This window comes from Aquila chrysaetos, chromosome 16 (genome assembly GCF_900496995.4).
Source record: "Aquila chrysaetos chrysaetos chromosome 16, bAquChr1.4, whole genome shotgun sequence".
NCBI classification, from domain to species: Eukaryota; Metazoa; Chordata; class Aves; order Accipitriformes; family Accipitridae; genus Aquila; species Aquila chrysaetos.
The window spans coordinates 15,236,183-15,250,128 of record NC_044019.1 but is presented as its reverse complement, the minus strand read 5'-3'; the positions used below and the strand labels follow the sequence as shown (position 1 = coordinate 15,250,128).

At 36.4% G+C, this 13,946-nt stretch overlaps 1 protein-coding gene across 16 annotated transcripts in view; it reads right to left on the bottom strand.

Annotated features, from left to right (window-relative positions):
• Window positions 1-13,946, bottom strand: part of SOX6 (SRY-box transcription factor 6) — a 382,229-nt gene that overhangs the window by 234,953 nt on the left and 133,330 nt on the right. For 15 of the 16 annotated variants that reach the window (XM_041129350.1, XM_041129355.1, XM_041129354.1 and 12 more), the window contains one exon: window positions 2,300-2,543. In XM_041129350.1, coding sequence (XP_040985284.1) covers window positions 2,300-2,543 — 244 coding nt within the window. Of the gene's footprint in view, window positions 1-2,299; window positions 2,544-13,946 lie in introns of those variants that run through there. The other variant, XM_041129361.1, reaches the window with a different exon arrangement.

Here is a 13,946-nt window from a genome sequence, read left to right as displayed (position 1 = left end):
CTAAACTGTAAAGGCACTGGGACCTTGCTCTGTACATTTTATATCTCTTTTAATTGCAACCAAACAGCATGCCTTAGAACTTCAGTTTTCACTTCTAGCCAAGCCTTGTAATTTATAGCCAGCTTTGAGCTGGGCAAAAAAAAAAATCTGTTTGGTTTAGCTGAGAGCTACCTAAATAAGGATGGCATACATACCCCACCAGATTTAACCTAAGGGAATTGTGGAAACTCCTCATGATTTTCAGGACATTCATCTACATATATGATGGAAAAAAGGAGAGAGGAAAACCAGAGTGCTAAGTCACTCAAGAAAAGTTTATGCATCTGTTCTGAAACATGATAAGCTGGGTATTGTTTCATGCCATGTCCAAGCATTGACATGATAGTGCAGCATTAAGAAGGAAAACAGAGATTGCACTCTGTTGCTGTAAGTGTAAACCCACTTCAGAGCAATACCAATGGGTACAACCGATCATACTGCAAGAGTTTCTATCATTTTGTCTGAAGCATTAGTCCAGGTCCAAGGAACAGCCTGAACCAAACACAAATGCTGTGAGGGACTCAAGAGGCTGGTTGTTCCTTTCTCTCTGGGACACAGAGCCATTTTATCACTGTTATTGGTGTCCTAAGACCGAAATTCCCAGAGTTCACATGCCTTTCTGAATGAATAGGAAAGTAGCTGATGAATTCACAGATTTATTTTTTCCATCAACAAACTTGACCAAACCTTTCTAGTCTGCTTCCAGCTTGTCCTCCTGCTAACATAGACGATAAAAGTATTCTGATGTGCTTATCGCGTGACTTGGGCAAAAGACTGACTCTCCATCCAAAATAAGGTTCCATCTGAGCATTCTGCATAGAAGCCATACATACAACTTACAACCTACTTTACCAAATTACTAACCTATGCTCATTTTTCTTTAAAGCTATTTTTACAGTTGAAATTTTGGCTTCTTCATGACAGTCGCCCAAATACTGAGGAATATTTTAGGCCTGACAGAAAGTTCTGCACTGGCTTAAATTGTGCATTACAAATTAGATAACAGTTTTGTGGTTTGGTTTGATCTTTTAAATCAATTGGATTTTAGAAAGGAAAAAAAACCCTACTATATTAACAAAACAGATATTATTGTAGTGCTATTATTTAATTAATTCCAGGCACCACAATATGCATGAAGAATTCCAGTATCTGTGTTGATTAGTGCATTAGAATTATTATTTCTAGTCAAATTTAAAATAAGTTCATTATTGTTAGTGCTGTCAAAAAAAATCTACAATTGTTCTTTAACCTTACTAAAAGCTGCTGATTCATACTGGAAAAAAAATAAAGACTTGCTGAATAAAATCTTCTCATAGACATTTAATAAAAATACAGAAGAAATTTTATGAAAAGGCAGGGTATTCTTTTTAAACTAACTGTGTGAATTTAATGTCTGCGAAAGCCACTTTATGGAGAGTCTGGAATTACGATGTTCTAAACTTACAGAACACCTGGCTGCTCCATGTACCTTACTTCTGTTCCTGAGGAACACATGCAAGGAAAATAAATTGACTGAGAAGCTATGCCCATTCAGTCTTCATTCAGTCTGTCCATTTATTGCACAGTTTTGGGGATGCAGAGACAGAATTACAGCTGCAAAATAATTTTATCTAGGCTACTGAAGAGAATACAGATGATAATTCTGATCATTGCTAACATCAACTATATACAAACTGGTGATCCAGAGCAGAAGACCATGACATAGTTACTCATAAACACCTTTCCCCTCCACAAAAAGTTGTCATCTCCTATAAATAGAGCAGGATGTTTGTGTTACCTAAAATGCCAGCTTCTTTGTTGTGGTATAAAGCTATAATATTCTAGATTTGGTGGGTTCTATTTCTGAGAGAAAAGTAAAAAAATACATTAAAGTTTCTTCCTTCAGCACAACACTTCGCAGATGACAAACAGTTGTGAGCTACATCCTCCTGTCAGAAATTAATGCTTGAATATATGAGCTAGAGAGGTTATGACATAAATCAAGGTATGAATGAAAACACGATAAATAGATGCATTTCCTTTCCGAAGGTGAACTCATCAAATGACCTCATTCATATAGACCTGTATACTTAAGAAGATTATACAACTGTAATTTACAATTACACCGTATTGATGTTGATCTATTACTAACACCAACACTTTAACATTTAAAAAGCTTTACATCCATGAAGGATTGTACTGAACATGTCTTTCAAAATGGAAGTGAACAGTCTTTTACAGTACTAATTTAGAAAGCCACTGTGAGAACTGTAAAACTCACCATTCTGTGTTGGGCTGAGATGACTCCATCCCACTCGGGATCTTGTTGGATGGTCGTGACCAGAGTTGGTAGCTCCTCGGAGTGAGGTTTGTTGTGCATTACATTGTGTAGAGGCAGATGAGAGGTCGCATGCTGATCACTGTTGCCCTCTTCCTTGTCTCGTGATGCTAAGTCCTGGGTCATTGTTTCCTCTCCATCAGCTGCACATGCAAACGGAGAGGTAGCCTGCTTGGAAGACATTCTTCTACAAAACAAGAAAAGCAGACAGAAAGAAAACATTGGTGGTAAATGAAAAAATCAAGCTCAAAACAGTCCTCTAAACACACTAGACTTGCCTACAACAGTTAAAAATTAATCATACGCAGTCAACAAAAGTACTCTAAAAAGTAAGGGTTTGGGGGATCTGGATCCAAAACACTGAGATAAAGCATTCATTGATGCCAAGTCAAGGTCAGGGTTAAGTTATATGATGTCATTCTATTCGTTTAGACTTGTCAAACAATATGATTTTCTCCAGCCATAAGAAAATAGTGATTTTATTGGTATTTTCATGTTGATTTTGCATAAGAGTTCAAGTCTAAACTCCTACTCCCATGAGAAGTCTGAAGGTTGTAAGCAAACGTTTAAATGAGAGTCCATCATGCTTTCCTAACCTCATTCCTTGCAAGCAGATGTTTTCTACACAGATGAGAATTTTTAAATCCATTTCAAATTCTGCTAAATAAGTCCTTCTGCTGTTTGTTTAAAGCTGTATCTGCTCTTAACCTGTTAAACCTTAAAATTTTACCCAGTTTTACCTTTTGGAAAATGTTTTGAGATGTTCATGTAAAAAGTGTTCTAAAACTGAATGGTTTATTGAATGGATGGATAATATCTGAGTAATCTTTTACAGTTTGAACTAAAAACCTAAAATAATTATGTTTCATTTCATATTAGGCATCGAGTATAGGATATAGCTCAACAAATTACTTTAAATTACTTTAAAGTGTAATGAATAAATGCATTGATTTATGTTAAATGTCTTTCCTAATAATGGCCTCTTACTACCATCTCATATGCAAACACAGCTTTCACCACAGTTTCTGCACTTAGATGAAAATATAACTGACTTCAACTGAAAATCTGAAAACACTTTGTTTAAAATTCCTAATAAGATTAACTGCAACTGTTAAAACAATCATTAATAAACCTGAAAGAAGACAGCTAAAATATCTTAGCTATCTTCCCAGGTTTTAGTAACTTCAGAATATCCTTGACACTGGAATTGCTGAGAAACTAAGGAATAAGATCTTCACCTTAATTGCTTCTTAACAATAATTGATTTCATACCATTTCTTTAAAAATGCACAAATCAGTTAACATAGGAAACCACATGAGCATTTTTCAAATTAGCAAATCATTAACTTGCTAGTACTGTTTCTACAGACAAATAAATACTGATTAAAGGGTCTGGAAATCTGAGACTAACAGTTAAATTTACAAATCTGTCACATGCTTTCATGAATATTACAGTGAAGGAAATATCAAGTGCAAAGAAAAATAATTAAGTTAATTCCAATTTAAACAGTAGTTTTTATGTAGCAGCCTGTGTTTCACATAGGATTTAACAGCTAATGCTAAATTTCTCACAATTAATGAGGGAGTTCAGATTTAGTATCCTACAGTGAAAAAAAAATTAATATAGGATCAACTAATCTAATTATGTACAGTTCTATATGAAAGTATTACAAGCTTTGAAGTGCTTTGAAACATATTAAAACACTGATACCTATTTAGAATAACTATTCTGTAAATAGAGATAATCCTGCCTCTTAAACTCGATACTGGTGAGGCAAAAAAGGTTTGTGTTTTCTTTAGGGGACCCTAAGTGTAAGTGGGAGTCTAATATTAATGTTGCAAACAAGCAGAACTGAGGAATTTAAACTGTGTATTACATTCTCGCTACACTAAAGAATTTGTGTTGATGCTACAGAGAACATGCCAAGAGTTCAGCAACCGGCATTACTGTACGTGTTTCAAAAGGTTCTGGTTCATAATTACTATGATCCAAGACAAAATAAAAGGTTTACTTTCCCTTTTCTCTTTAAAATAGTCATTTTAATGTAATCACTCACATGAAAATATAAGTCAATGCTCTATGCAATTTGAAAACCAGACATGAAAACTGAAAGTCACAATAAAGGATTTTCCTTTCCTTCACCTTCTCAACAGATCTCATTCCTGTTTCAAACCGAACGAGCTTCTGTGAAAAGAAATAGCTATGGCTGTTTCTTCACCATAAATTAATCATGACACAAAACTAGAAATGAAAATGTCTCTTAAGAATAATTTCAACTACAAACTGCACCAATGAATAATAGTGCACAATCCTAATTAAATACAACTCTGCAGCTGCAAAAATAGGCTGAATCTGTCCAAAGCTACGAGTTGGCTTTAAAGGCTGGTTTGTTAGGGACTGTTTTCTTAAGGAAGGCTGGGCCCTCAGTCTTAATCAGCCAATAAATTATTTCCTGCAATTACATTAAATAGAAAATTATCTTCAAATTGGGAATGTTAATTGAAAATCAAAATTCAGACTGAAGTTTAGAAATTACATGCTGAATATAATTAGTCTAGAAAGGCTTCACCTCTATTTCATAAACAGGCTTTCCGTACTTCCTCAAGTGACCATTCAGTAAAGCTATCTACTGGTAACGCACTACGGAAGAAACACTTTTTCTTTCCTATATACACTAATATACTTTCCCCTTATTCATGATGTTTTAAACACAATTAAATAAAAATCTCTATTCGTGTTGTGTTGTTTAAGTTGATTACATAGAGAAAAGGGGACTCTGTTAACCTTAAAAATAAAATTATATTGACAAAGTCGCATTCACTAATAACCTCAAGCCATGCCCAGCAACTTTTTTCTGTACTAGACTAAGAGAATGGACCAAGAGTAGGGTTCAAATGCTTTCTAGCTCCATCTACCCCTTTTCTCCACAGCTGCATTATGGTCAGACACGTTTTCATATTGCACTTTACTCGGTTACCTATAGTCCCGGAGCCTGAAAAGAAAGACAAGCTCAGGCAGGCCTCCCAGGCACTTGCTCTCCTCATGACATAATTTTTAGGGGTGTGTTTTGCTTCTGTTTTCCCCCAAACCTTTGTTAAAATGGCAAGATTTCGCATATTAATTATGGTCAGAGGTCAGCACTTAATGGTACCTTTCAGGTTTTTGGTTGCTAGATTTTAAACATCGGGGTAAAAGGGACAGAGATGTAGGACCCTGCTAGATTAAGCCCCCCACCTTCTTTTCCCAGCACAATCATTAACTCAATCAATAACCCTCATGTGTACACGTCTTCTGAGGGTGCCAGGTTATGCACCAAATATCGATTATGCCTGGGCTTATAACCAGTAAAACAGAGTAAATATAAACTCTGAGACTGGGTGTTATTCAGTCAATTACTTCATGCAGGTTTTTACTCATTACCTGTTTGGTTTTACTTAAATGGGAGAATTCTGCACACTGAACTCCATCAGGTCCAAATGCACAGTTCGGCCAATAACTCCAAGGCCTCACCGAATTCAAAGGGAGAAGAATCTGGCCCATTTGAGTAGTTTATTTTTATGATAACATTAAATCATAGAACGAGTTGTTGTGTTAAAATGTTTTAATGTTAAAATATGAGTATGAATAGCAGTCAAATTTTAAGCCATAGTAACTTCCCAATTTTACATTTAAAATATTCCAAATGCATTTGCTAAAATCCCTGGTGAGAGGGAAAAAAAGATCAATATTCATAATAAATAAGGCTTGTAAAATGTATCAGAAATTTACGAATTTCCATTATAATTTATTTCATTTTTTTCTCCTATTATCAATTAAATTCACTCGAATGATTTTAAAAAAAGTTTCTGATAAAAAATATCTCCCTAGTTATAACCCCTGCAAACAGGGGTTTATAATGGAAGTGCTGACACAACCCTAACTACAGCAGCGCAAATGGTGCCGCTATAATACACAAAATCAAGTTCTATTATTCTAAACTATCCTCGCTCGGGGGGTTTTCTTTACTGTGCTCCCAGACAAACTGCTGAAGCATGAAAAATTTAAATGCAATCAAGTGGGTCCAATTCTACTTTACTAGAACAAGTGTCTACAGTGGTACAATCTTAAAAGAAGATGCAACAGATTTGTTTGGTGCTTTTCTTTCTTTTTTCTTTTTTAGCTGTTTATTTATAATACTGTGCAGTGAAGATAAAATAAGAGAGGAAATTACACTCACATTATATCAGTATATTGATTACACAGCACACAATCAGAAAGAAAACTACATTGTGAAATTGTTGCTTTGGTTAAATTGACAGATTAGCTGAACACAGCAATCACTAAAGGTGGAAAATATACCTAATGTGTATGAAAAAAAGTTGAAAAAGGCCCTAATTATCTGAAACCCTATCACCTACTCAACTTTGAGAATTAAATAAATCTTGGTTTGGATTTTCCAAAACTAGAATAAATTCTATCTCATTTTGAACTTGAGACAGAAAAAGAATAGGATCATTTATCAAAACCTCCGTAATGTTGAGGAATTGGACCCCAATTTCAGTTAGCCTCGATACCAAGGTAGTAAAGCTAAAATTGAACTGCTAAGGGGTTTTTAACCTACATAAAACTAAACACAGTCCCAAACAGCTCCATTCTCTATATATCTGACATGATTTTTTATTTTAATCCAGAGAAGAAATTCTCTCTGCTCTGATGAAGACTGCCAGTCAGATTCTCAAAACGTCAGTTTTCCTTTTTTCCTACAGACAGTGTGTGTTATACCTTTCTAAATACAAATAAAAATACCTCTTTTTTTTTTGTCTAAGGCTTTTCTATGGTCTCAAATTCTTCAAACAACGTATATCTTCTTTTTCGAAACAATTAGATGATATTTCTGACATGAAAGGCTTCCAAAGCCTAAAATCTTCCACCCCTGCTGAAATGATTAAATGTTACACTGGAAATTATGGCTAGACCTGGTGGTTTAGCTGCTAGACATTTCAGAATCAGGCCACAAAGTATTAACACAGATCACAACAATGTGATAGCCCAGACACTGTTTCAAAAACATATAAACTAAGCAATAACAACGAGATATATGACGAAGCAGACTTGTAGTTGGCTGGAGACTCCAGCTTCTGCTCTGCTCCACCCTCTCAAGGCATTCACAAACCTAAAGGCATGTCTACACTGCAGCCACATAAATGACTGCTTTGTAATGCTGAGATATCCAAACTAATTTTAAACAAGCTTGTTTCTGATAGCACTCCAACTACAGTAGCGTGGTACTCAGATGGACTAATTCATCCTGCTTTAGTGACTGCAGTATAGACATAACCCAGGTCTACAGCTCCAACAGTAGATTGGAATCAGATTAGATTAGAAATACATTCATTTACAGAGCTTTTATGAACAGTCTCCATTCCTTTTTCCCAAAGTGCCAGATTAAAGTACTTAAGTGCACGATTAACTGTAAGTATGCAAGCAGTCCACTAATTTCAAATTGGACTACTCAGTTTCAAAAAGTTAAGCACATGTCTAAGTGCTTTGGTGACTCCAGAACTAAATAAATTAAGAGAAACCATCTTTAGAAGTGCTCATAACCTTTTAAATATTTCCTTCTAAACTTTTATGCTAACCTGGTGTTCACGAAAAGTAAAATTCAGCCACAGCATCCTAGCCCGCCCCACTTTCTAAAAGAGCAACAAACTTGCACACTCCTCTCGTAATATTAAATGTGACTTATAGGACCCCCCCTTACAAATCACCACTCAGCTTTGGGATAAATTAAATGCATTGTATACTCTTCTTTGCTTGCACTGTCCACAGTATCCTCCTCTTTCGTATCTATGGCACACCTCATTACTTGGTGGCCTTGCGTCTTTCATGGATCCTCAAACCCCTTCTGAAACTCAAGAGCATCCTTTATGCAATCTATTTTGCAGTGCAAGTTCACCTATACAAGTGCTATACCTATACAAGTGCTATACTTATACAGGCCTATGTACAACAGGGTACACTGACATAGCTGCATAGAAGTTAGGGGAACAACTTACTTATTTCTAGCTGCAAACCAGTCTAGCATTGTTTAAACATTCAGGAAAACTGATCTTTATTTTTGCTGTATAAAGATACCAGTTACACTAGTGTTCATATAGACTTAAAGAAAAATGAAAATACTTTGCCAATAGCCAAAATATTTGGCAGCTCTGCCCCTCTAAAACAATGTTCTGTAGGCATAACTCAGTAACGTAATTCATTGTAAATCTAATGCCGTAATCTGTCTGCCATTTTAGAATAAACAGTTATTTCCTAAAATTATGAAATCTCGTATCTGTTTTCAAGGAGCCTTAGTAACACAAATGAACAGTTAGTAAGATTCCACTCTCCTGGGGCCCTGCACCCCAACATGAATCCCTATGCACAAAACCCGGACGAATAGACAAGGCAGCAATGGGAGAGAATCTCCCAGTTTCTGTTCCTGGCTCTGAGTCACAGCAAGGCCGTAGGCCAGCCAGCTCAACTCCCTCAAGCTCTTCCTTGGCTTCATTTTGCAGGAATACTGCAAGAATTAGTTGCGTATGGTCATAAACAGCATTGCAAGATTAGAGAGTGTCTGGTAGTCGCAGGAATCACCTTGGAAATAAAAGCCTGGGGGAGGGATGGAAGAAAATATGATTCAAGAAATGACAGCTATCATGCTAACTGAGCACCCAAATCTCTAGCTGAAATAAGCATCGAGCTAAGCAATACACCCACAGCTTCCAAGATACACACTCAGCTATTCTTGCATTTGTTTTTCCAATCCAGACATATTACACTTCTGCTAATAGATATGAATCCATATCACAAAGTTTGACTTCAGATTCAGACTTCCTCAAAGCTCAGAGGGTTTGGAACAATTTTTATGGCATTTCTTCTCATTTGTAATCAAACAATGTGAGAGCTAAACAGCTCCTTGGAACTTTTTTGGAAAGCCTTTCTCTTACATTCTGCCATTATAGTGACCTTCTCAGCCATGCAGCCACAATAAAATATTAGGGTTAGGGAACGAGTTCCTGTCTATTCATCTTGTTGTCAAAAACATTAAAATGGATGCAGCAAAACAGCCTTGGAGCCCATGATGACTTTTCAGTGAAAATCCAGTGTTTAGTCAGATTCATAAAATGCCAAAAATACAACCTACCTTTCTAGTAGGTAAAATATTCCATTCTCTTTATTCACTACCCGGAGCTTTCACTGAAAATGCCTAAGGTGAACTCACACTGAATGCAGTAAAGGGCAGTGAAAGAATAGTCATTTAGCACCTGGGATGTGCTCATCTTCACTCACTGTAGTTAATATTTTCGATAGTTTATATTTAGCTGACAATATTGCTGTCACTTTATTTAAACAGCTTCAGACTGTTCTTTGGACCGGAGCTCATATGCCCTGGAATGCTTTGACTCATGAATTGTTTCTCCTGATAATGTTACATCACGTAACCACCTCTGTTTAATTGGTTGCTATTAGCTTCTCAGTGATGACTGCCTTTAAAGTCCTATGACTACACCATGTGTCTCTGGATATCCAATTTCCTACTGTTGGAAAAAGAAAAAGAAAAAAGGCAGTACTGACTTCCAGCTATCTTTACCAATAACTATGGGAACAAGAGTGAGCGTGCCAAGAATTTATCCATCAGCAACTTGTTAGGATTTGGGTTTTTAGGCAGCAAGTAAAAGAATATACAATATAAATGAAAGCAATCACTTACAATAAAATTAAAAAACAATGGTTGCTATAAATAAGCATTAATTCACATATTTTTATGGAATAGAATGACTTAATTGTGTAGCTGAATGATTATATAAATGGTTTTGATAAAGGATGCCTAAAAATACTAAGAGGAATTTATTTTAGCATGTTTAGACTTTATACAAAAGAAAAGAATACATTTATTTTTTTCCCTTACAAAGCCAGTTAAGAACTTGTTCTAATAACTAGAAATCTTCCTGAGCACACTTAAACCTGATGGGCATAAGTTCCTGAAACGTTCATTAAATCCTTTCAGTATTCTATGAGATGCATACTCCAACGGTAAGATGCAGTATTCTTACATTTTTTTTTCCTCCTACAGTTAATTTTCAGGAGGTGCTTAAGATTCCATGTAATGAGTTAAACAGTTAATTTTCAATCCTACAGGTGTGAAAACAGAAGGTCATGTGCCATCCATTTCTCTGCACCACCTAATTCAGAACAGAAATATTTTATCTACAGTCAGATTTCCCTCCTCTCCTTCCCCATTCTCCTCCCTCCTCTCCATATTTCTGATTCTCATTTCTAAGTTCAATAGAGCACCTCAGTAGGCAGTGAAATGGAGTATCAATTTCAGGTTCACCTGTAACCTGTTGCACTAAACCACCTAATTAGTACCTCCATGTAAGACGAAACAATGGCTCTGCAGCTCAGTTACGGATTGTCTTTTTAATAAAAACCTTACACTACAAGCCTAAAAACATTTCTAGCAGGCAAAATATTTCTCATTCAGTGGAGGTTACGCAAGCTTCAAAGCACTTAAATATAGGTGCCAAACCACATTGCCAGGAGCTCTTAGTACTGTGAGGTACTGTTACCTGACAGCTCGGTGAATATAAAATTACTTGTTTCTCCAACTGAAGACAATCAGATTGTCACCTTCCATTGTAATAATGCACAACTAGGGATCAGCAAAGTGCCAACATAATTACCAGAAAGAAAACAAAACATAACAAAAATATCAAATCTAAATTTCTCTAAAGGGTAAACACATCCATCCGGCTATTCACAAAGAAAAGGAGGAGGGATTTTATTTTTACTATCAAATATCCTAGTGTTATTTAGCAATAAGATTTATAAGCCTTTCATTAAGTGAGAAAGAAAAACAGCTAAAGAAGTTGATTCATGAAATACTAAAAATAAACACAGGTCAGAACCGTGCTGGGACGTTACTTGTGCACATTTAAAATACTGCAAGTGTCATCAGAGATGCTAGGGACAAGCATATGTATCTGTATTGTTGTTATTATAAACTCTTATATGTGAGGATTCATAAAAATTAATTCTAACTGGCACATGGCGTACTTTGGCACAAGCTATGCATGACGTGCCACTTTTATTTGTTTATTTAAATGACTTCACTCTTAAGAACCGAAAATGAAGTTTGAACTGCAGACTGCCTCAGAACTGGGACTTTCAGGATATTAAAAACCTGAGGAAGACCTTTGGAGGGGGTAATCTGAATACATGAGAACTAACATTTTCACCATATATTTCTTTAGGTTATTCCGCAAGTGGCCTACATATTCAGGAGTGAAATTTGCATTTTGGCGATGCAGAGATCTTATAACCAGAAATAGTGTTTTACATCTACAGTAGCTCTGGGCATCCTATAAACTATAAAGCAGTGTCCTAGGTAGGATATATACTTGAAAAAATATTTTCATGTGGTTCACAGAAATGAAGCTAAACTTAAATTCTTCCTGAAAAACTTGCATTGTTGAGTGATATCATGGATTACCTTTTCTGTATCAATATTCCAGTCACTACTAATGCATACAGAAAGTTCTTGCACATTTATCGATGTATATGCACATCACCTTCGCATACGTTTTAAAGTTTCACCGATGCTGGAGGAGTTACAAAAGAAGAGAGAAAAGCAAAATATGCAAAGCTGAGAATCAGACTGACATCGTTTTTTCTCTGAAGGAATATTCAAGAATGGCAGTAAGGGACAAGCAGCTTTTTTCCACCCTGCACAATTGCGCCAGAGCCAGATGTAATCCTAACCCTTGCGGATAAAGCAGGCACAAGGACTGCTTAAAGATGTCGTTAGCCTTGGGGAAGAGCTTAAGGAAAAGATGCGGGCTCCACATAACCGGGAACACCTCCTGCATCTTGTCTCAGGCGTTGCATCCCTGGGAGCTCAGGTGCAGCACCTGAGGCTGGGCTTTCCAGCTACGACCTGCTCACAGGTTTTGGCCATTGATGCTTGCTCTTGTGCATTACGCTGTAGCATAAAACACAGCACCTTCTTTTCCACTGTATTAGAATATTGATACGCTCTAGCTGATATGCCTAATTGTGGCTTTGTTTTCAAGGGGCTAAGCAGCAAATTTAGGAGGATAGATTGGGACGGGACAGTGGGAACAGAGGAAGAAAGGAAGGTAGCAAAGACCCACAACAATTTTAAAGTCACAAGCATTTTAATCAGATAAAACCAGACAAAATGCCCCACCTTCTGCAACTTTGAGAAATTCTGATTTTTGTTAGAGTCCTTACAAGCAGGCTTTTACAAGGCAGCATTTTGCACAATATTTCTTTGTTTTGAACTAAGGCTTACACAATATGATCCTTACAGATGTGCACAATGGGAACCCTAAAATGTGTTTACAGACCCCTGCAGGAACCCCCTCGTTTACCAGTGAGCTGCAGCTACTACTGGGATAAAGGACAGGGTAGTCTGAAGCAGCATAGTGTTCAGAAAAAGATTACAGGGGATACTATGCCTAGCTGAAACTACCCAGGAAATATTTCAGAAATACCCCTGTTTGATTGGCAATATGGCCAAGAACGACAATGTGGCAACTTCGCTCTTTCTCCCCACAAGCCCTCCACTGCCTGGGCTCTGCAAGTTTTCATGGGAGGGAGTAGATGGGGCCCTTTTTTCTTCATGTGAATTTACTTCAATATGAAAATACGAAGACAAAAGATAAATAATTGTAGCAGTCTAAGAATTCAAATAAAGTAAACCAAAACATTATCTCCTCTACTAATTAAGCTAATCAGTTGCCATTAAGAAGTGCAAACAATTTAAAGTTCAATTTATTGAGACTTTGAACCTCCTATTCTTTCACAAGGTCCACAGATTAAATCTCTACCAATTTTAACTGCCTTAAAAAAAAAAAAAAATCTAAGACATTGTTATTCATAGTCTTATTCTTAGTATGACATACTTAACAATATAAAGTATTTTCATTGTTATTTAGTAAAACAAAAAAATCATTGTTTAATATTAACCAGTTTCCCAATACAGGTTTTGTACCTTTAAGGAATTCATTAAGGTATTTGGACTAGGCACTGAAAAGAATCAGAGAACATTAAAAAGTAACGGTCACAGGTAAAACTTACACCGCTTCATCATTCAGCTTGGAGAGATCAAGCAGTGTGCAATCTCTGCATACAGCAGTCTGAAACTGCATCAATTGTAAAGGAAACTACAAACTCTCCCTGTCTTTTGGTTTCAGTTCTGCAAAGTACCACAAAATTCTTAGGAAGAAATAATTTGCAATAACTGAGGACCCTCAACTATCCTGTTTTTGTGGAAGATTATGGCATACAGCATCTGATCTCTAACAAGGAGAAGGAAACATGCATAGCAAAATCAACTGTAAGGCTGAAGGTGAAGAGTGCCCAGACTCTGAATTGCTCCACATTTCCCAAGTGCTCAAAGTTCCATGTTAGTATTTTTAAATGTGTCAAAGAACATCACGAAGCACAACTATCGCAATACAAAGAAAAACATAAACCAGCACACAAACCAAAGGCCCCGTCAAATGAAGGTGTGCCCAGATAATTAGAAAGTAAAAAACCAAA